At 43.6% G+C, this 18892-nt stretch overlaps 1 protein-coding gene across 1 annotated transcript in view; it reads left to right on the top strand.

Annotated features, from left to right (window-relative positions):
• The window catches only part of LIAS (lipoic acid synthetase), a 28606-nt gene extending 18833 nt beyond the window's left edge, over positions 1-9773 (top strand). Inside the window, exons 10-11 of the mRNA XM_083158383.1 lie at positions 208-319; positions 9248-9773. Coding sequence (XP_083014509.1) covers positions 208-319; positions 9248-9300 — 165 coding nt within the window. The 3' untranslated portion in view covers positions 9301-9773. The remainder of the gene's footprint in view (positions 1-207; positions 320-9247) is intronic.
• The last annotated feature ends 9119 nt before the right edge of the window (positions 9774-18892 follow it).

Here is an 18892-nt window from a genome sequence, read left to right as displayed (position 1 = left end):
TTAAGTGAGACATGTCAGATTTGAAAAAAAGGGCTCTGTCAGGAACGCAAAAACTGGCTCTGTCAGGAAGGGGTTAATGCTCCATCCAACATGATATTCCGGCTAACTTCAAATGTTTATGGTTTTTGTATGCAGAAAATTCGTATTCAGAACACAATGCGACTCGGATGCACCAGGAGACTGTGCTGATGTTTTGCTCTTTTGCAGGTTGAAGAATACGTCACACCAGAGAAGTTTCAGCACTGGGAGAAAATAGGCAACCAGTTAGGGTTCCTGTACACGGCCAGTGGCCCTCTGGTTCGATCCTCTTACAAAGCAGGTATGGCATATTGCATAGGTTGCCTCTGTTCATGCCAACTTCTTGCTCTAGAGGAATTTACAAGCAGCAGACACTTGTTAAACATGTTCTTGGAAACAAGGGCCTGTAGTGCAGGATTAGGCCTGTGATATCCACAGCAAAGGTGGCACTAATGACTTTTACTATTAAGGGGAGTATTCAATCCCTGACGCTATTTCCGACGGGGGAAATAAAAGCTAATATGTGCATATTCAATGCTGTCGGGCCCGTTTTGCAGAGAATTGCCCTATCTTGATGATCCACGGCTGTTTAAGCGGCCACGCCCCCTTTTCACCGATCGACAGGCAGGACATTGAATTCCACCTGCTGATAAACGGGCCAGCAGGTCAAGGTCCCGACAGTTGTGACCCAGAATTGACTACCCCCTTAAATCTTTGTTACCTCCTACTGAAGCTGTCATTTATTTGTATTCAGTTTTCACCACAGCTTTGGGGGCGTCCCCCGTGTGGCGGGCACAAGATTAATGTCAAAAGGAGAGATCTGATATTAGATTTGTGACGCTCTAGGTATCTGCGCAAGTATTGGGGGAAATGCACTGTAGGAATGCCTGTGTTATTTACTGGTAATATGACCCTGTGCCTGAACGCTGCAGAGTGGCAGTGCCGAAGGCTCTCCCAGCTGCTCCAGACTTCTAAGCTCACTCCTGGGCCTAGGATACAGAGATTTTTTTTTTTTTTTTTTTACTTCGTCTTTATTAAACATTTCATATAAAATTATACAAGACTTATACATACAAATAACAGATACACATGAAGTAGACAAAAATATCACATGACTAACCTAACATACATACATACAAACATACATTAATTAAGCAGCAGCCTATATTTTCTTATGACATTATAACCGTGATCCCCCAGTTTACCAATCAACTTATACCTTCCCTCTATTGTCTATGTACTTGCAATTGGGGAATGATCAACTCATCCCATTATTTATACGTACATTCTATAATAAAATGACCTAAATCCAAATATAAGTGAATATTGTATAAATATCGCATTAATAACCTTACAGTGTTGACCATACAGATATTGGCCATTCAGTGTTCCCGCTCTGTGAAATAGTCAATAGGTACCACATACCCTATATATATATATATAAGAAAAAAAAGCAACAAAAAAAAAAAAAAAAAAAAAAATTCACCAAGTTTTATAGAATAGCGTGGAACACCACTCATTCTAAGGTGCTGTTATAGTTATCAAGTACTAAGAAACACATACCTAACGTATACAGTTTTAATCTACTATTGTGCATATTTGTATTGTGAGTGAAACCGTTTCCCCCACATCCCATAAGTCCGGATCCTACATTCCTACTAGAAACAAGTTCTTCTCATGGTTCACCGTTTTATCGGTAGTTATCCACTAATTATACATATACCAATATCGTAGGACCTGACCTACGTACATATGGGGGGGTGGTCGACTCATCCTACTAATTATATATAAAACAGGTGTTACATTAATATTTTTGTGGGTCCAAACTTAAGTGGATATTGTGTAAATTACGCTTGTTACTTATTATCATCATTCAGTGGTTAAACTTATTTTTGCAAGGTCTTAACAAAAAAAAAAAAAAAAAAAAAAAAAAAAAAATTCTACTCTGTGATACACACACTAGAAGACAACCTATAGAATATTTTAGAAACATACAAGAAGGTTGAAGAGTTGGGGTGGAAACCACTCATTCTAGACTACCTATCTGTAGCTATTATATACCTAAAAACATATATAGTGAAGAATATATACAATTCCAATCTACTCTATTGCATTATTGTATTTTGAGTTATACCATTTCCCCCATATCCCATAGAATTTAGAGATTGCATTCCTTGATAGGAACATATTTTTCTCGTGGTCCATAGTGCTATTTACTAAGCTGAACCAGGCTTGGGTACTCGGGCCACTTTGGGCCATCCATGAGCGAGCGATCACCACTTTGGCAATTGCACAAAGGTTAATTGCAAGCTTTCTGAGATCTGTGGTCATTGTATCCCTGGGCCAAACCCCCATAATAATTGCTAACGGTTGTAAACAGTCACTTGGGATCCCCAACTTAATCAGTATTTTCCCTATTTCTTGCCAGAATACTTGCAACTTTGGGCATTCCCATACAAGGTGCCAAAACTTACACCCCCTATTCTTACATTTTGGGCATCTATCCGATGTATTTTGGGCAAATTTACCTATCCTTTCGGGGGTTAGGTATGTTCTATATAAAATGTTTAGTTGTATCTGTTGGATTCTGGCAGAACTAGTAGCCTGCCCAGGTGCCGAGAGTGCAAGTCTCCAATTTATTTCATTTAGTTCAGGTATATCCTTGGTCCAGTTCAACATTAAACCCCCCAGCTGTTCACTTTGAGTATTTTCTAACAGAAACCTATAGCACTTTGAAATCCGTTTATTACAACTTAACTTTTTGATAAATATTTTAATTGGGTTTTCCTTTATACTAATAGTTTTGTCCCTATTATTTTGAGCTATTGCACTCCTCAGTTGCAAGTACCTATAAAACATCTTTTTAGGGAGGTCGAATTCACTCTGCAGTTGGGAGAAGGATTTAAGGATATTATTTACAAAAATCTGTCCCATAGTCTGTATCCCATATTGCCCCCATATCATACCACCTTGTTGTAGATTTAATTTCTTAAGTTGGGGAAGGGAAAAAATAAGCACATCGGGATCAGTTTCCTCATAGTTCATTCTCCTACAAACCCATTTCCATATATTCCTGGCTTGTTTAAGCAGGGGGGGGGATCTGCGATTTCCCTCCCCTGCCAAAACTGCCTGCAAAGGGAATCCGAACGTGGCTGCTTTATATATGAATTTGGATAGATCCTCCGTGCACTCATCCTCTTTGACCCAGCTTACCAAATGGGTCATCTGGGCAGCATAGTAATATAACTTAAAATTAGGCATCGCAACGCCACCTCTATGTCGTTCTCTACTCAGTGAGGACATTTTTATTCTAGGATTTTTATTCCTCCAAATAAAGGACGAGATCACACGGTTGATCCTCCCAAAAACATTATCCCTGATAGGGACCGGTGATTGTAACAATATATAAAGGAGCTTTGGCAAGATTGACATTTTTATCAGGTTTACCCGTCCGATTACAGTCAATGGGAGTTTCTGCCAACTTTTACACTTTCTTTTTATCTCATCTATTATAGGGTCAAGATTGTCCTTAATGAAATCGGCGGAATTTTTAGATATAATAATCCCAAGATACTTAAATCTATCGACACTATGAAGGCCCGATGTACCCATTCCTAACCCGTTCCCCCGTACATTAGTTAAAAGTAGATGTGATTTACTATAGTTTATTGTTAAACCTGAATACTGTCCGAATTCCTGAATATTCTCAATAACACCGGGAAGCTGATTTACATAATCGGCCATGCCTATCAATAAATCATCTGCATAAAGAGAAATGATATTGCCACCAATTCCCACCTCACCCAGAGTTGCCCTCAACCTACAAGCAATTGGTTCTATCGCTACTGCGAACAGCAGGGGTGAGAGGGGACACCCCTGACGAGTACCTCGCAGTAGGGGGAATGAATCAGATATATACCCATTGACTAGAATTCTAGCCATAGGGGACTTATATAGGAGAAGTACTCTATCAATAAATTTAGGACCCAACCCAAAAGCCATCAACACTTGTCTCAGATAAGGCCATTCAACCGAGTCAAAGGCTTTATTAGCATCAAAAGATGCAATCGCGACATTTCTATCCGATATCTCTGCCATCTGGATATATGTGAACACTCGACGCAAATTAATGGCAGTAGATTTCCCACACATAAATCCGTTTTGATCCGGATGGATAATTTTACTGATTACTTTATTGAGTCTGTTTGCCAAGATCTTGGCATAGATCTTAGCATCGACTGTAATCAACGATATTGGCCTGTAGGAATCGACCTGGGCTGGGTCCTTACCGCTCTTAGGAATAACCGTGATGATGGCTTCTGACATTGAGTTGGTTAATTTACCCTCAGTTTCCATTTCTTGGAACAGATGTAATAACCTTGGAGCGAGGCTCCCTCCGGCTTTTTTGTATATTTCTCCCGGCAAACCATCTATCCCTGGGGCTTTATTTGAGGGAAGGGACTTAATCACCTCTTCTACTTCCTGGATGGTAAGAGGGGAGTCCAGTAGAGTACTATCCTCTAGAGATAATTTAGGCAGATCTATATTGCTTAAGTAGTTTGCAATATCATTGCTCCCAAAGTTTAGTTTGGATTGGTATACTTCCCTAAAATGATCCATAAATACCTCCGCAATCTCGGATGGGGTTATCCGTAGGTCTCCTTTGTCTGAGTAAATTTTTGCTATTATATTTGGGGGTTTATCTATTTTGGAAAGATAGGCCATATATCTACCTGCTCTATCAATATTCAGATAGAATTGATGTGACTGTTTTAATAATCTCTGATTGGCCATAACTTGAAGGTGTTCGACCCACTCTCGTTGTGCCGTCAGCCATTCTATTCTGATTGGTTCGGTTTTTTCAGATACATATCTCTGCTCTTTCTCTACCATTTTGGTTTCCAATACTAAAGCTACTTCTCGAGTTTCTCTTTTTAAAATTGAAATTTTTTTCATCAGACTCCCTCTAAGGACTGCCTTGAACGTGTCCCAGACCACCGTGGGCCTAGCCGTATCTGCATTAACCTCAAAAAATTCATCAGCTTCAACATTTATATCCTCTATGCTGCCAAATTGCGCCAGCCATGAAGGATGGAATCTCCAATACCTGAAACCTGACTGTAGAACAGAATCTATCTGCATCAACACAGGAGAGTGGTCCGATATGCCACGTGTTTTATACTCTATTTTTGAGATATTTTTAAGCAAATTTTTTGACGAGAAGATCATATCTATTCTTGAGAATGTATTATGAGATGGGGAGTAACATGAGAATTGATTGACCTTTGGATGTCTCTCCCTCCATACATCCCACCACCCTATTTCAGTAATAAATTCAGCGAGCCTACTCTTACCACTGTCATATCCCCCTTTGTTTTTCCACCTATCCAGACCAGGATTCATAACTGCGTTAAAATCCCCCAGGCATATTATAGAACTCTCAGGACGTGCGGAGACAAAGTCTACTGCCAATCTGAGGACCTCGTAGGAAAACGGAGGGGGTATATATACTGCTAATATACAATATCTAATAGAGTCAACATTGATATCAAGAAATACATATCGACCCCTGTCGTCTATTTTAGATGCAAGAAGTTCAAAAGCAATACTTTTCTTAATAAGTATGGAAACCCCTCGAGCGGACGAGGTAAACAGAGAATGAAAAGACGTTCCAATCCAAGGACGCCTTAGCGCCAAAACTTTATCACCATATAAATGTGTCTCTTGGAGACAAATTATGTCGGCCGCCAGTGCCTTACATTGTTTAAGTACCAAGGAACGCTTAACCTTCTCGTTTAAACCGCGCACATTCCAGGTTAGAAAACCCACCATTTCTTCTCAAATATAGTTCCTAACAACATTTTCTGTATTTCATCTAGGGATATCCCTATTTGGATCCGACTGTAGTTATATGTTTGTTCAATCTTTAACTCCACCATTTCACAAGGCTGCATGCACAATACACAATCACATAGACAGACAACAAAAAACATATACCCACTTCCCCCCTCCCCCCTACCTGTATAACCTACCCAGCTAGGCATACCTACTTCAAACCCTCCCTATCCAATATCCCTTTCAACCTCCAACTTTCGCTAAGGGCAATTTACTATTGGTCACATCACCTTAAGCAGGCCCAGCCCCCCGGTGGCCCCCATACATATCCTAATTATTTATTATACTTTCAACCACCCCCCCACCCCCCCCCCCTTGCCCGCGCACACAATAAGCAGTATTTAATCATTTTTCCCAGTCCCTGAGGAACAACCATATATTCAAGGTATGACAAAAAGAAAAAAAAGAAAAAGGGAGAAACAAAAGGACCGCAACCAATATGTCCAGATAAATATATCAGTTCTCTCCTTATCTCCAACCTCTGGCTTCAATCAGTACTAGCTAGTTGCCAGTTGTCTAGTGGTTGGATGGTTCTTGTCCAACCAAGCAGCAGCTTCCCCAGGTGAGATAAAAAACTTAGTCTCATCCTGGGTCACGATCCTTAATTTTGTAGGGTAGAGCATAGAATATTTCATATTCAGTTCTCGGAGTCTTGCCTTTATCTCTCTATACCTAGCTCTCTCCTTTTGAACCTCGTATGGGAGATCGGGGAATAGGGAGATTTTTTTCCCATTGTAGGAGAGATCACCCGCTGTTCTTGCTAATCTCAAAATATTGTCCCGGTCTCTAAAGTGCAATATTTTTGCGATTAGGGTACGTGGAGGACCACCGGGTATCGGGGCCCTGGATGGAACCCTGTGTGCCCTTTCAATTGTAAAAAAGGGGGAAAGGGCCTCAGTCCCCAGATTTTGTTTTAACCAGTCCTCTATGAATTTTTCAGGCGAACTGGCCTCCGCTCTTTCCTCAAATCCTACAAACCGGATATTATTTCGGCGCAACCGCCCCTCCATGTCCGACATCTTGTTTTGGATCTCTGATAGTTTGCCCGCCATGTTTTTCACCTGGCTCTGAATTGGGCCCATAGAGTCCTCAATCTCAGATACCCGGGCCTCCACCTCGGATACCCTGACACGAATCTTTTGCGCATCGTCGCGCAGGAGCATAATGTCCGACTGTACTTTATTAAGTTGTTCTGTTAGGCGAGACTCACAGGTGTTAATCGCTTCCAAGACTTGTTGTAGAGTAACCTCTTTTGGCTGTTCGGCCATACTCCCCCCCTTTGTAGGGGTAGATTGAGGAGTGCTTTCCCGAGATTCAGTTGGATTTTTTGCTTGTGTACGTGCAAACTTTTCCAGTCTTGCGGCCGCTGTATTCTGCCCAGTTTTCCCCATGCTGGTAAAGGGAATACTCTTTAAGTATCTGAATTTATGTTTTAAGAGAGGTAGCTACTTGGAGTGCGTTTAGGCTTTCTATGTCCCGCAATCAATCCTTATATAGAGCCATGCACTGACCCAACAACAGGATACTTTGGGGCCAAGATTGCACAGTCACTGTGATGGAGGAGGTTAATTCAGGTAGTGCTTTTAATATCTGTCCGACCCTGTCTGTTATACTGCACTTCACCACACACACTTATTAGTTGCCAGGAGTGGCTTTATACAGTTGATCAGAATTATTACCACCAGCGATGTAATTAATTAGTGGCATGTTCAGGTAAAGGAATAATCCCAGCCGGGGCACACTGGATCCTTGATTGGCTGCTTAAACCTCTCCCGGCTTTTTCTTAAGCCAATATAGTCAGACAGGTAGCTCCCCTCCAAACACAGGGACCTTGCTGGTCCAGAAAACACTCCTGTTAACCACAGCTTAGACCCGAGTTGACTTTCCACTCAATAGGCAGTCTATATACTGTTCAATGTGTGTGGGCTTATCAGTATTTATACAGGTTAAATCAAGCACATACCTGCCATCATCTTCCCCCAAACGTTTTCCTTCTGGCACCCTTGTATTTCCTTCAGGCACCCTACCTGGCCCAGCTCCGTTGTATTTATCTGGCGTTGGATAAAGAACCAGATTGCCCTTGAGAGTCAGACCCGCTCAGCCAGCCGGGGAGCACAGCCCAGTATCTATGTCAGGAGGGAGCCTTTTCTACCTGGTCGAATGTTTGTCCAGGGCAGCGTAATGGATGGAGCTCCCCGCTCTCTCCTGGGGGACCTCAGAACGCTGCTTCACCAGCGTGGACAGCGCGTCCCAGCACCCAGGGTGCACCGGAGTTGGAAACGTCGCTGGGAGCGTCTCTGACGTCACCTCTCTCCGTCCGTCTGAGCTCCAGCTCCCGGCACGCCACCGCTATAGCCCGTCAGCGTCAGGGAGAGGTCAGCTGTAAGGGGGATCAGCGGCCACCGACTCACAGGACAAGGTACTGCTCACATGTACGCGGTACACCGGCGGGGGGCTCGCGTGGGGAAGCTAACGATCCAGCATGGAGCCTCCGGGGAGCTTAGACCACCTCCTCTACGCACACGCCGCCGTGACCCCGCCCTCTCCCAGGATACAGAGATTTATTTACTAAGATGGGATGTTGCTATGGGAAATCAATCCGATTATATTATCTTCCTGAAGGTCCTAAATAAATAAGTAGATTCTGATTGGTTGCTACGGGCAACATCCCATCTTCAATAGACTCCGATCTTAGTAAATTTACCCCAACGTATGTCTGGAGCTGGGCTGTGGGAGCTTTTATTGGTCTTCTAACAATGAATTCTGAGATGGACTGAAGGAAACCATTGTGCACAACTGTCAGTTGTTTAAATCTGTAAATGCTTCCAAGATGCACTGTGCATGTGTCCCGTTTGTTACCGCTTGGGGTCACATATTAGAATTGCCGGAAGATTCATACACTGTAGAGGGGGGCTGGGGGCATGCCAGGATCTAACTCAAAAGGTGCCCATACACGGCGCATTTGCCCATGTGATGCGCACTCCTGCTCACATTACATCACACAGCACAAAAAGTATGTGCAGCTCGTACTTTTTGTACTAGATCGCATCGCACCGGCAAAATGCACTGTGTATGGGCACCTTAAGGTCGGAAGGTGTGGCAGATGGCAAGGTTTTATCATTTATGCAGCCACATAAGCAGAAAGATGCAGTTGCTTCTGTAGACGTGCCAACCTCTGAATCACCCCCCTCCCCAATGTTCTAGCATTTCATGCGTGTTGATAGAACTACTCTCTGTACCATCTGTCCACTGTGTTATTTTCAAATCTATGTATTAGGTGTATGCTGGGGAAACACTCGATCTTTAACAAAAGTGATTCTCGTACATTTATTAGGTGAATACTTTTTGAAGAATTTGGTGGAGAAGAGGAAAACTAAAGCCATTTAAGAAAGGAAATGACCTAATACATGGATTGCTGAACCCAGGAACCGGAACTATGGCATGAAAGGCTAAGCTGTGTATCCTGGCATTAACTCCGTAGCTGCCCAAGAAGAGACAAGTCCTGGGGGGCAGGTGGATGGTAGACTATTTGAGGAACAACCCCGCATACCGCCGTATGTGCACACACCTTCCTAGCAGTGACGCAGACTATTTTAGCAGCTCCATTTCCTTGTGTACAGAAAGAAAACGACATAATGGAGTTTAGTGCTAGAACACCCGCTGCACACCCGCTTTCTCCACTTAGAAGTTTAGTCTTGTAATTGCAAAACAAATAAAAATTCTCTACATCACAGAGATGTGGTATAGCACAACATCCGGAACGTTTCTGACAGCTTTTGATTATTTGAAATATCGAAATACATTCATGTGTTAAAAGGGGATATTTATTGACTATGAATAAAATAAATATTATCATGGTTCTAATTGTCAGTATATTACATTTGTGTGTACACAGCTGTAATCAGTGGCATAACTATAGCGCCGCAGACACCACGACGGGGGTCTGCGGGCGCTACTGTTATGTACCCCCGCCTGCCGCACGCCCCTGCACGCTGCCTGTACCTGGGCAGCGTGAAGCGACAGTGTTCAGTGAACTGAAGTGCCGATGAGAGCGGACACTGTGGTGGACGGAGACAGCGGCGACCGAGGCCACTGATTGGCTGAGGGTGCGCTCTCTCTCAGCCAATCAGCGGCCTATCTTTTGAATTTGCAAACTCTGACGCAGCTGTCCGTCCGCAGTGTCCGCTCTCAGCGCTTCAGGTCCTGGACGCTGCACCAGGTCCCCCAGCACCCTTCCGTTTCCGCCCCCGCCGCCACTTCATGCTCCACGGGTACGGAGTACCACCTCGCCTCCCCCTGCCTATATCTGAACCCACGGTGGTGGGGGGCACATTATTTGTTGTTACGCCACTGACTGTAATGTAGTAAACAGAACCAGACTGAGTGTGAGCGTACTCATCACTCTTCCAAAGGCGTTTCCTAATTACCAGTACGCTGGCAGAATGAGCCTCCACTGTCTCATTTGTAGACCATAATGAATCGGAATGGTAAGCATTCCAGAACATATGGCTGACATGGAAGCCATGTATTATCTGCTATTCAGCGAATGTGGATTATTAATAATGGGTTCACTTTAAATCTGCCTGTCCTTTAGTTGGCTGTAAAATCTGTTAAACTGTGTAGCATGACACAGGACAAGGTCATATCACCACGTGTTTAGCATGCAGAGCAAACTCTTTACATACTGTATAATGCAGGTAACCTTGTGTATAGGTTATTCCCTCCAGTTCTTGTATGTAAAGCACAAGAATTGTCATGGTCAGTACAAGTTCTAATGTAGTAATAAGGAAAGGGAAGGCAGTGTCTATCTTTCAGTTACCACTATACTACCCATTGCAATGTCTGTCCAACCCACCAAATACAAAACTTAGGGGTAAATTTACTAAGATGGGAGTTCTAGTAGAATCTGATTGGTTGATCTGGGCAACATCCCATCTTCAATAGAAGGTGCTAAATTAATATGAAGTAGAATCGGATTGGTTGCTATAGTAAACATCCCATCTTCAATTGAACTCCCATCTTAGTAAACTACTAGGGATGGCCATCGACAATTCAAAATCATCGATAGTTTATGGCTGAAGTTAAATAGCTTTGCCATTGATGGGGAAGAACCAGCTTGTTTCCCGCCTTCGATGTCAAGCATAAACATGGTTTTTATTTTTTCCCAAAAGTGGCCAGGACACGGTGCATAGCTCTGGCCCCAACACCATAGAAGCCCTGTCCCCATACCTTGAATGGCCCACAGGCCAATCAGACAAAGAAAATGGATGACCATCTATAGGTAAAAAAAAAAAACTTGATGGTCATCCATTGCATAGTATGCCACTATCGATGGCAAGGGCATCGATCCCTTAGCTTCGGTGTGTTTTTGAGGCAGTAGGAGCTCAGAGGTTGCAGATCACAAAATTCTATTTTTTTTTTAGGTGCGGGCTTCGATTTCATTAGGGGAAAATGGGAAAGATGTAATGCATTGCGGAGAGAGATAAAGTAGCAACCAATCTTCTAACAGGCATGTTATAGAATGGATCAAATTTACAGGGTTTTATTGAGCGCTAGGGGCAAGTGTGCTGTGTATTGTACAGAATGCTGCCTTCTGGTAGAGAGGGAGGAATGTGTTTTGCCCTGTGGGGATCTGATGGTGTGCCTTGGCAATTTTAAAATCTTATTTAGTGTGCCGCAAGGTAAAAAGGTTGAAAATCATTGTGGTAGAGGGTTGCCGCCCTCAAAAAGAGAAGCTTTACAAAAAGGAAAACCAGTGGGTGCCTTCTGTACACTAAAATAATTTAATAAACAATACACATAACATATCACAAATCACGAAAGTATAAAACAATAACTTTGCATGCATGCAAAAAAGCTAAAAATATATATACTAAAAAGCCATTTCAATGCAATTCCATAAGGGTAAAATATGTAACAAATAGTTACCAAGTCCCGATTGGATGGTGTGGTTGCTGAGGTAGAACCGATATTACAGTCCCACAAGTGGTATGGATTTTTTCCAAAAAACACGATGGTAGTGTGGGCAATGATGAATAGAATCCCAGATTGGATCGAATAGGGGCAAGCAGATCTCTTACTCTCTGCCCTGTGCGGGATGCCCAACAGTGGTTAGTAGCGTTGAGCTGTAAATGCTGAGTGGCACGGTCTCCCACGAAATGGATAGGTACGTCAGGCAAGTTGCTTTGCGGTGTCCAATATTATGCAGTTACTGCTCTGGCCAGCACGCCGATTGCAGTTAGGAGTACACCGGCTCCTGTGCTTGTACCTCCTTATTGCAGTGAGCCCGTACTCGGCTCTCGTGTATGGTGGTGATAACACAGTCCTCCGTACGTGCAGCAGGCTGTGGGGAGATGCGCTGTGTCAGCCGGTGATGTCTGCAGCAGGGATCGGGTTCCCGGGGGGAAGGTGCGACCAGATAGCCGGTTGATGTTGCCGGTCAGGTGCCGCTGGTGTGCCCCACAGATCCTTAGCTGCAATTAATCAAGTGGTACTCCTCACAAAGACGCGTTTCGCCGCGCTCAGGCGGCTTTGTCAATTCAGGAATGGGGAGTTCCATGCTGGGGGATGGTCTTATACCCATCAGATAATTATGTGCAGGTGTATCTCTCATTACTCGGTCCAGTCCATATTGTTTTAATGGCTCTAAAGCTCTGTCTTTCATATTATATGGAAGACAGCAGTAACGTGTCACATTCCTTGTATCACAATATATTATAACAACACAACATTTTTTTTTAAATATAATAATGTTACACTGACAGACTATTATTGAGTTTCAATTTTTTATCATTATTTCTACTATATTTTAAATTTAATTAATTTAATTAGAATCACCACAGGATATGAGTGTATGCAATACACATCATGTATGGTATATTTAACCCCTTCCCGACATTTGACGTATATATACGTCATGGCCGGGAAGTACTTCCCGACACATGACGTATATATACGTCATGACTTCTAACTGTCACTGCGTCTAGAGATGCAGTGACAGAGGGACGATGTCTGCTGTCCCTGACAGCAGACATGTCCCTGCATGCCCAGGGGGGGCTGCGATGCCGCCCCCCCGTCGGCGATCGCTGTGATTGGCTGTTCAGTGTGAACAGCCAATTACAGCGTTTTCTGTGTCACCGGCGAATAACGTTCGCCGGTGACACGGGATCGGAGGTGATTGGTGCTGTAAAGTACAGCACCAATCACCGCGGGGTGTAAGGGTGACACTGGTGTCACCCCACCTCACCCCGCCCGCCCCCAAAGGCCGTGATTGGTCCGTCGGACCGACGGACCAATCACAGCCATGGAGGGGGGTTTAAACTAACGGTGACTGCACTGCAGACGCCATTCCGGTCTGGAATAGCGTGCAGTGCGGTCACCGTGCCCAGCTGTCGCCATTTACTGACCAGAACCTTGCTAAATACTTACCTGATCACTGCCTGGATCTTGCTTCTTCTTGTGACATCCTGTGCTGTGTTGTGCTGTGTTGTGCTGCTGCGAGTTATTAGATAGAGAGATAGAGAGAGAGAGATAGAGAGAGATAGAGAGGCCTAGTGACAGAGAGTGCTATATTTTGTGCTGCTGCAGTGTAATAGAGTTATAGATAGAGAGATAGAGAGAGATAGAGAGAGAGAGATAGAGAGATAGTGACAGATTGTGCTATATATTTTTTATATAACTGACTGCTGCCCCCCCTTTTGTGCTGATCAGTATAAATTAACTGATCAGCAACTTTTTGGGGGCGCAGGGTATTTTTTATATATATATATACCTGTCAGTGCTGCTGCTGCAGTGTCATAGAGTGATAGATAGTGAGAGATAGAGAGATAGAGAGATAGAGAGAGATAGTGACAGAGAGTGATAGAGACTGCTATATTTTGTGTCTGCTGCCCCCCTTTTGTGCACCCTTAGCAACTTTTTGGGGGTGCAGGGGTTATTTTTCATATATATAACTGTCAGTGCTGCTGCTGCAGTGTCATAGAGTGATAGATAGTGAGAGATAGAGAGATAGAGAGAGATAGTGATAGAGAGTGCTAAATTTTGTGTCTGCTGCCCCCGCCTTTTGTGCTGATCACTATATCTGAGGTGATCAGCAACTTTTTGGGGGTGCAGAGGTTTTTTTTTTTATATATATACCTGCCAGTTGCACTGTCAGTTGCACCAAAGGTTGTGCACCTGCTGCCCCTCACTGGTAATCAGTGTCGCATCACTGATCACCTTTTTTTTTTTTGTGTGTGCTGTGGGGTCTTTTTTTAATTTTTTTTTTACACACACTGTGATCTTGTGGGTGTCCTGTGGCCACTGTGCGCTGATCAGTGACGTACATCACTGATCATCTTTTTCGGCACAGGGTTGATCTATATATATTTTTTTTTTATCAAATTCCTGTTGCCTTTGAGCGCTGTTCAGTGACGGACGTTACTGACCAACATCTGTGCTCAATTTTTGGCGCAGGACCTTTTTTTTTTTTTTTTAACCCCTTCAATTTTTTTTTTTTTTAACCCCTTCAATTTTTTTTTTTTTGTATAAAGTATTTTTTTTTTCTGCACTACATACACACTACACACTACATACCCCCCGGGTTGAAATAAAGTTTGTACCCCCCCCTACACTATACACGTGTTGAAACATTTCACTACCAGTAACACAAAAATAAAAATGGCATCCCAAATGTCATCCCAGTCATCCAGAAGAATGTATTCAGCGGAGGAGGCATATGCCATGCTTGCCTCTGACTCTGACACAGCCAGTGATGCAAGCGGGGAATTTGAAGGATTCGTCTTAAGCTCCTCTTCCTCCTCTGGTGATGAGGGACCCCCTCAAAGACGCCCCCGTAGAGCAGCTGAGACCCACCCCCCAATAATTGATCTCGTATGGACCCCACCACCAGACAATTTTGAGCCCCAGGTTCCTGAGTTTTTGGCCATGCCAGGAATCCAATTTGATTCCACAGGTCTCAGAGAAATTGACTTTTTCAAATTATTTTTCTCTGATGATTTTATAAATTTAATAATGGACCAAACTAATTTATATGCCCAGCAGTTTATTGCTCAAAACCCCACGTCATCATTTGCTAGGTGGACCCCTGTAGATGCAGTAGAGATGATGACGTTTTGGGGTCTGGTGTTTCATATGGGCATAGTAAAAAAGCCAGAAATTAGGCAATATTGGAGTACAGATGTTCTGTACAGCACCCCATTTTACCGTATGGCCATGCCCCGGGCTCGATTTGAGACGATCCTTAAATTTTTGCATTACAACGATAATGCACAGTGCCCACCCAGAGATGATCCCACCTTTGACCGGCTATTCAAAGTCAGGCCGGTCATTGATCATTTCAGTGCCAAATTTGAAGAGATGTACATCCCAGATAAATTCATTTGCATAGACGAGTCCCTTATACATTTTAAAGGAAGGGTTAAATTCCGCCAGTACCTTCCCAGTAAGAGGGCAAGGTATGGCATAAAAATGTATAAGCTGTGTGAAAGCACCTCAGGGTACACCCACAGGTTTAGGGTATATGAAGGAAAGGATTCAAGAATTGAACCGCCAGAATGCCCCCCCTCCCTCGTAGGTGTTAGTGGAAAAATTGTCTGGGATTTAGTGCACCCCTTCCTGGATAAAGGTTATCACCTATATGTGGATAACTTTTACACCAGCATCCCCCTGTTTAAGGCCCTTGGTTCAAGAGGTACAGCAGCTTGCGGTACTGTGCGCAAGAACCAAAGAGGCCTCCCAAAAACGCACATTGCCCAAGTAATGAGAAGGGGTGAAAGCAGGGGAATATGCACCGAAAATATGTTGTTGGTCAAATATAAGGACAAGAGGGATGTCCTTATACTGACAACAATTCACGGAGACAGTACCACCTCCGTCCCTGTACGAGGTACCAGTACCCACACCTCAAAACCTAATTGTATCCTGGATTACAATAGGTACATGGGCGGAGTGGATCTTTCAGATCAGGTACTGAAGCCGTACAGTGCCCTGCGGAAAACAAAAATCTGGTACAAGAAGCTGGCCGTGTATATCATCCAGATGGCACTGTATAACGCTTACGTGCTATTCCGTTCTACCGGCCAGAGGGGGACATTTATGCACTTTCAAGAGGAAGTCATAAAGGGCCTAGTATTTGGGAACCAGCAGGCAGAGGGCCCCAGTACTTCTAGTACTGGCCCCCGTATTGTACCAGGGCAGCATTTTCCGAACGAAATCCCCTCCACTGCAAGAAAGGGCAGGACACAAAAAAGGTGCAAAGTTTGCTATAAAAAGGGAATAAGAAAGGAAACTATTTTCCACTGTGAAACTTGCCCCGACAAACCCGGCCTATGTATAAAGGAGTGTTTTAAAATATACCACACATCTATGGATTATTAGGTTCATCATTTCACCGTGCTTCGGGGGTCTTGCTAATGCCACATAGCACCCACCAACATTCCACCAGAATCTGAGCTGCAAAATCCAAAAATCACTCCTTCCCTTCTGAGTCCTGCCATGCACCCAACTGGTATTTTTTGGTCACATATGAGGCATTGCCATACTCGGGAGAAATTGGGGCACAGATTTTGGGGTGCTTTTTCTCCTTCATACCTTATGAAAATGAAAAATTTTGAGCCAGAACTGCATTTTTGTGTAATTTTTCATTTTCACTGCCCAGTTGTATCAAAATTGGTGAAACCCCTGGGGGTTTGAAATGTACACTATACCCCTAGATGAATTCCCTGAGGGGTGTAGTTTGCAAAATGGGGTCACTTGTGGGGTGGTTCCACTGTATTGGTGCTTTGGGGGTCTTGCTAATGCGACATAGCACCCACCAACATTCCACCAGAATTTGTGCTGCAAAATCCAAATATCACTCCTTCCCTTCTGAGTCCTGCCACTTTTTGGTCACACATGAGGCATTGCCGTACTCGGGAGAAATTGGGGCACAGATTTTGGGGTGCTTTTTCTCCTTCATACCTTCTGAAAATGAAAAATTTTGAGCCAGAACTGCATTTTTGTGTAAAAAAATGTAATTTTTCATTTTCACTGCCCAGTTGTATCAAAATTGGTGAAACCCCTGGGGGTTTGAAATGTACACTATACCCCTAGATGAATTCCCTGAGGGGTGTAGTTTGCAAAATGGGGTCACTTGTGGGGTGGTCCCACTGTATTGGTGCTTTGGGGGTCTTGCTAATGCGACATAGCACCCACCAACATTCCACCAGAATTTGTGCTGCAAAATCCAAATATCACTCCTTCCCTTCTGAGTCCTGCCACTTTTTGGTCACACATGAGGCATTGCCGTACTCGGGAGAAATTGGGGCACAGATTTTGGGGTGCTTTTTCTCCTTCATACCTTCTGAAAATGAAAAATTTTGAGCCAGAACTGCATTTTTGTGTAAAAAAATGTAATTTTTCATTTTCACTGCCCAGTTGTATCAAAATTGGTGAAACCCCTGGGGGTTTGAAATGTACACTATACCCCTAGATGAATTCCCTGAGGGGTGTAGTTTGCAAAATGGGGTCACTTGTGGGGGGGTTCCACTGTATTGGTGCTTTGGGGGTCTTGCTAATGCGACATAGCACCCACCAACATTCCACCACCAAAAATCACTCCTTCCCTTCTGAGTCCTGCCATGCACCCAACTGGTATTTTTTGGTCACATATGAGGCATTGCCATACTCGGGAGAAATTGGGGCACAGATTTTGGGGTGCTTTTTCTCCTTCATACCTTATGAAAATGAAAAATTTTGAGCCAGAACTGCATTTTTGTGTAAAAAAATGTAATTTTTCATTTTCACTGCCCAGTTGTATCAAAATTGGTGAAACCCCTGGGGGTTTGAAATGTACACTATACCCCTAGATGAATTCCCTGAGGGGTGTAGTTTGCAAAATGGGGTCACTTGTGGGGGGGTTCCACTGTATTGGTGCTTGGGGGGTCTTGCTAATGCAACATAGCACCCACCAACATTCCACCAGAATCTGAGCTGCAAAATCCAAAAATCACTCCTTCCTTTCTGAGTCCTGCCATGCACCCAAATGGTATTTTTTGGTCACATGTGAGGCATTGCCGTACTCGGGAGAAATTGGGGCACAGATTTTGGGGTGCTTTGTCTCCTTCATTCCTTGTGAAAATGAAAAATTTTGAGCCAGAACTGCATTTTTGTGTAAAAAATGTAATTTTGCATTTGCACAGCCCAGTTGTATCAAAATTGGTGAAACCCCTGGGGGTTTGAAATGTACACTATACCCCTAGATGAATTCCCTGAGGGGTGTAGTTTGCAAAATGGGGTCACTTGTGGGGGGGTTCCACTGTATTGGTGCTTGGGGGGTCTTGCTAATGCGACATAGCACCCACCAAAATTCCACCAGAATCTGAGCTGCAAAATCCAAAAATCACTCCTTCCCTTCTGAGTCCTGCCATGCACCCAAATGGTATTTTTTGGTCACATGTGAGGCATTGCCGTACTCGGGAGAAATTGGGGCACAGATTTTGGGGTGCTTTTTCTCCTTCATACCTTCTGAAAATGAAAAATTTTGAGCCAGAACTGCATTTTTGTGTAAAAAAATGTAATTTTTCATTTTCACTGCCCAGTTGTATCAAAATTGGTGAAACCCCTGGGGGTTTGAAATGTACACTATACCCCTAGATGAATTCCCTGAGGGGTGTAGTTTGCAAAATGGGGTCACTTGTGGGGGGGTTCCACTGTATTGGTGCTGTGGGGGTCTTGCTAATGCGACATAGCACCCACCAACATTCCACCACCAAAAATCACTCCTTCCCTTCTGAGTCCTGCCATGCACCCAACTGGTATTTTTTGGTCACATATGAGGCATTGCCATACTCGGGAGAAATTGGGGCACAGATTTTGGGGTGCTTTTTCTCCTTCATACCTTATGAAAATGAAAAATTTTGAGCCAGAACTGCATTTTTGTGTAAAAAAAATGTAATTTTTCATTTTCACTGCCCAGTTGTATCAAAATTGGTGAAACCCC

Source organism: Crinia signifera, chromosome 1 (genome assembly GCF_055691185.1).
Source record: "Crinia signifera chromosome 1, ASM5569118v1, whole genome shotgun sequence".
In the NCBI taxonomy this organism is placed as follows: domain Eukaryota; kingdom Metazoa; phylum Chordata; class Amphibia; order Anura; family Myobatrachidae; genus Crinia; species Crinia signifera.
This window is presented reverse-complemented; position numbering and strand designations above follow the sequence as displayed.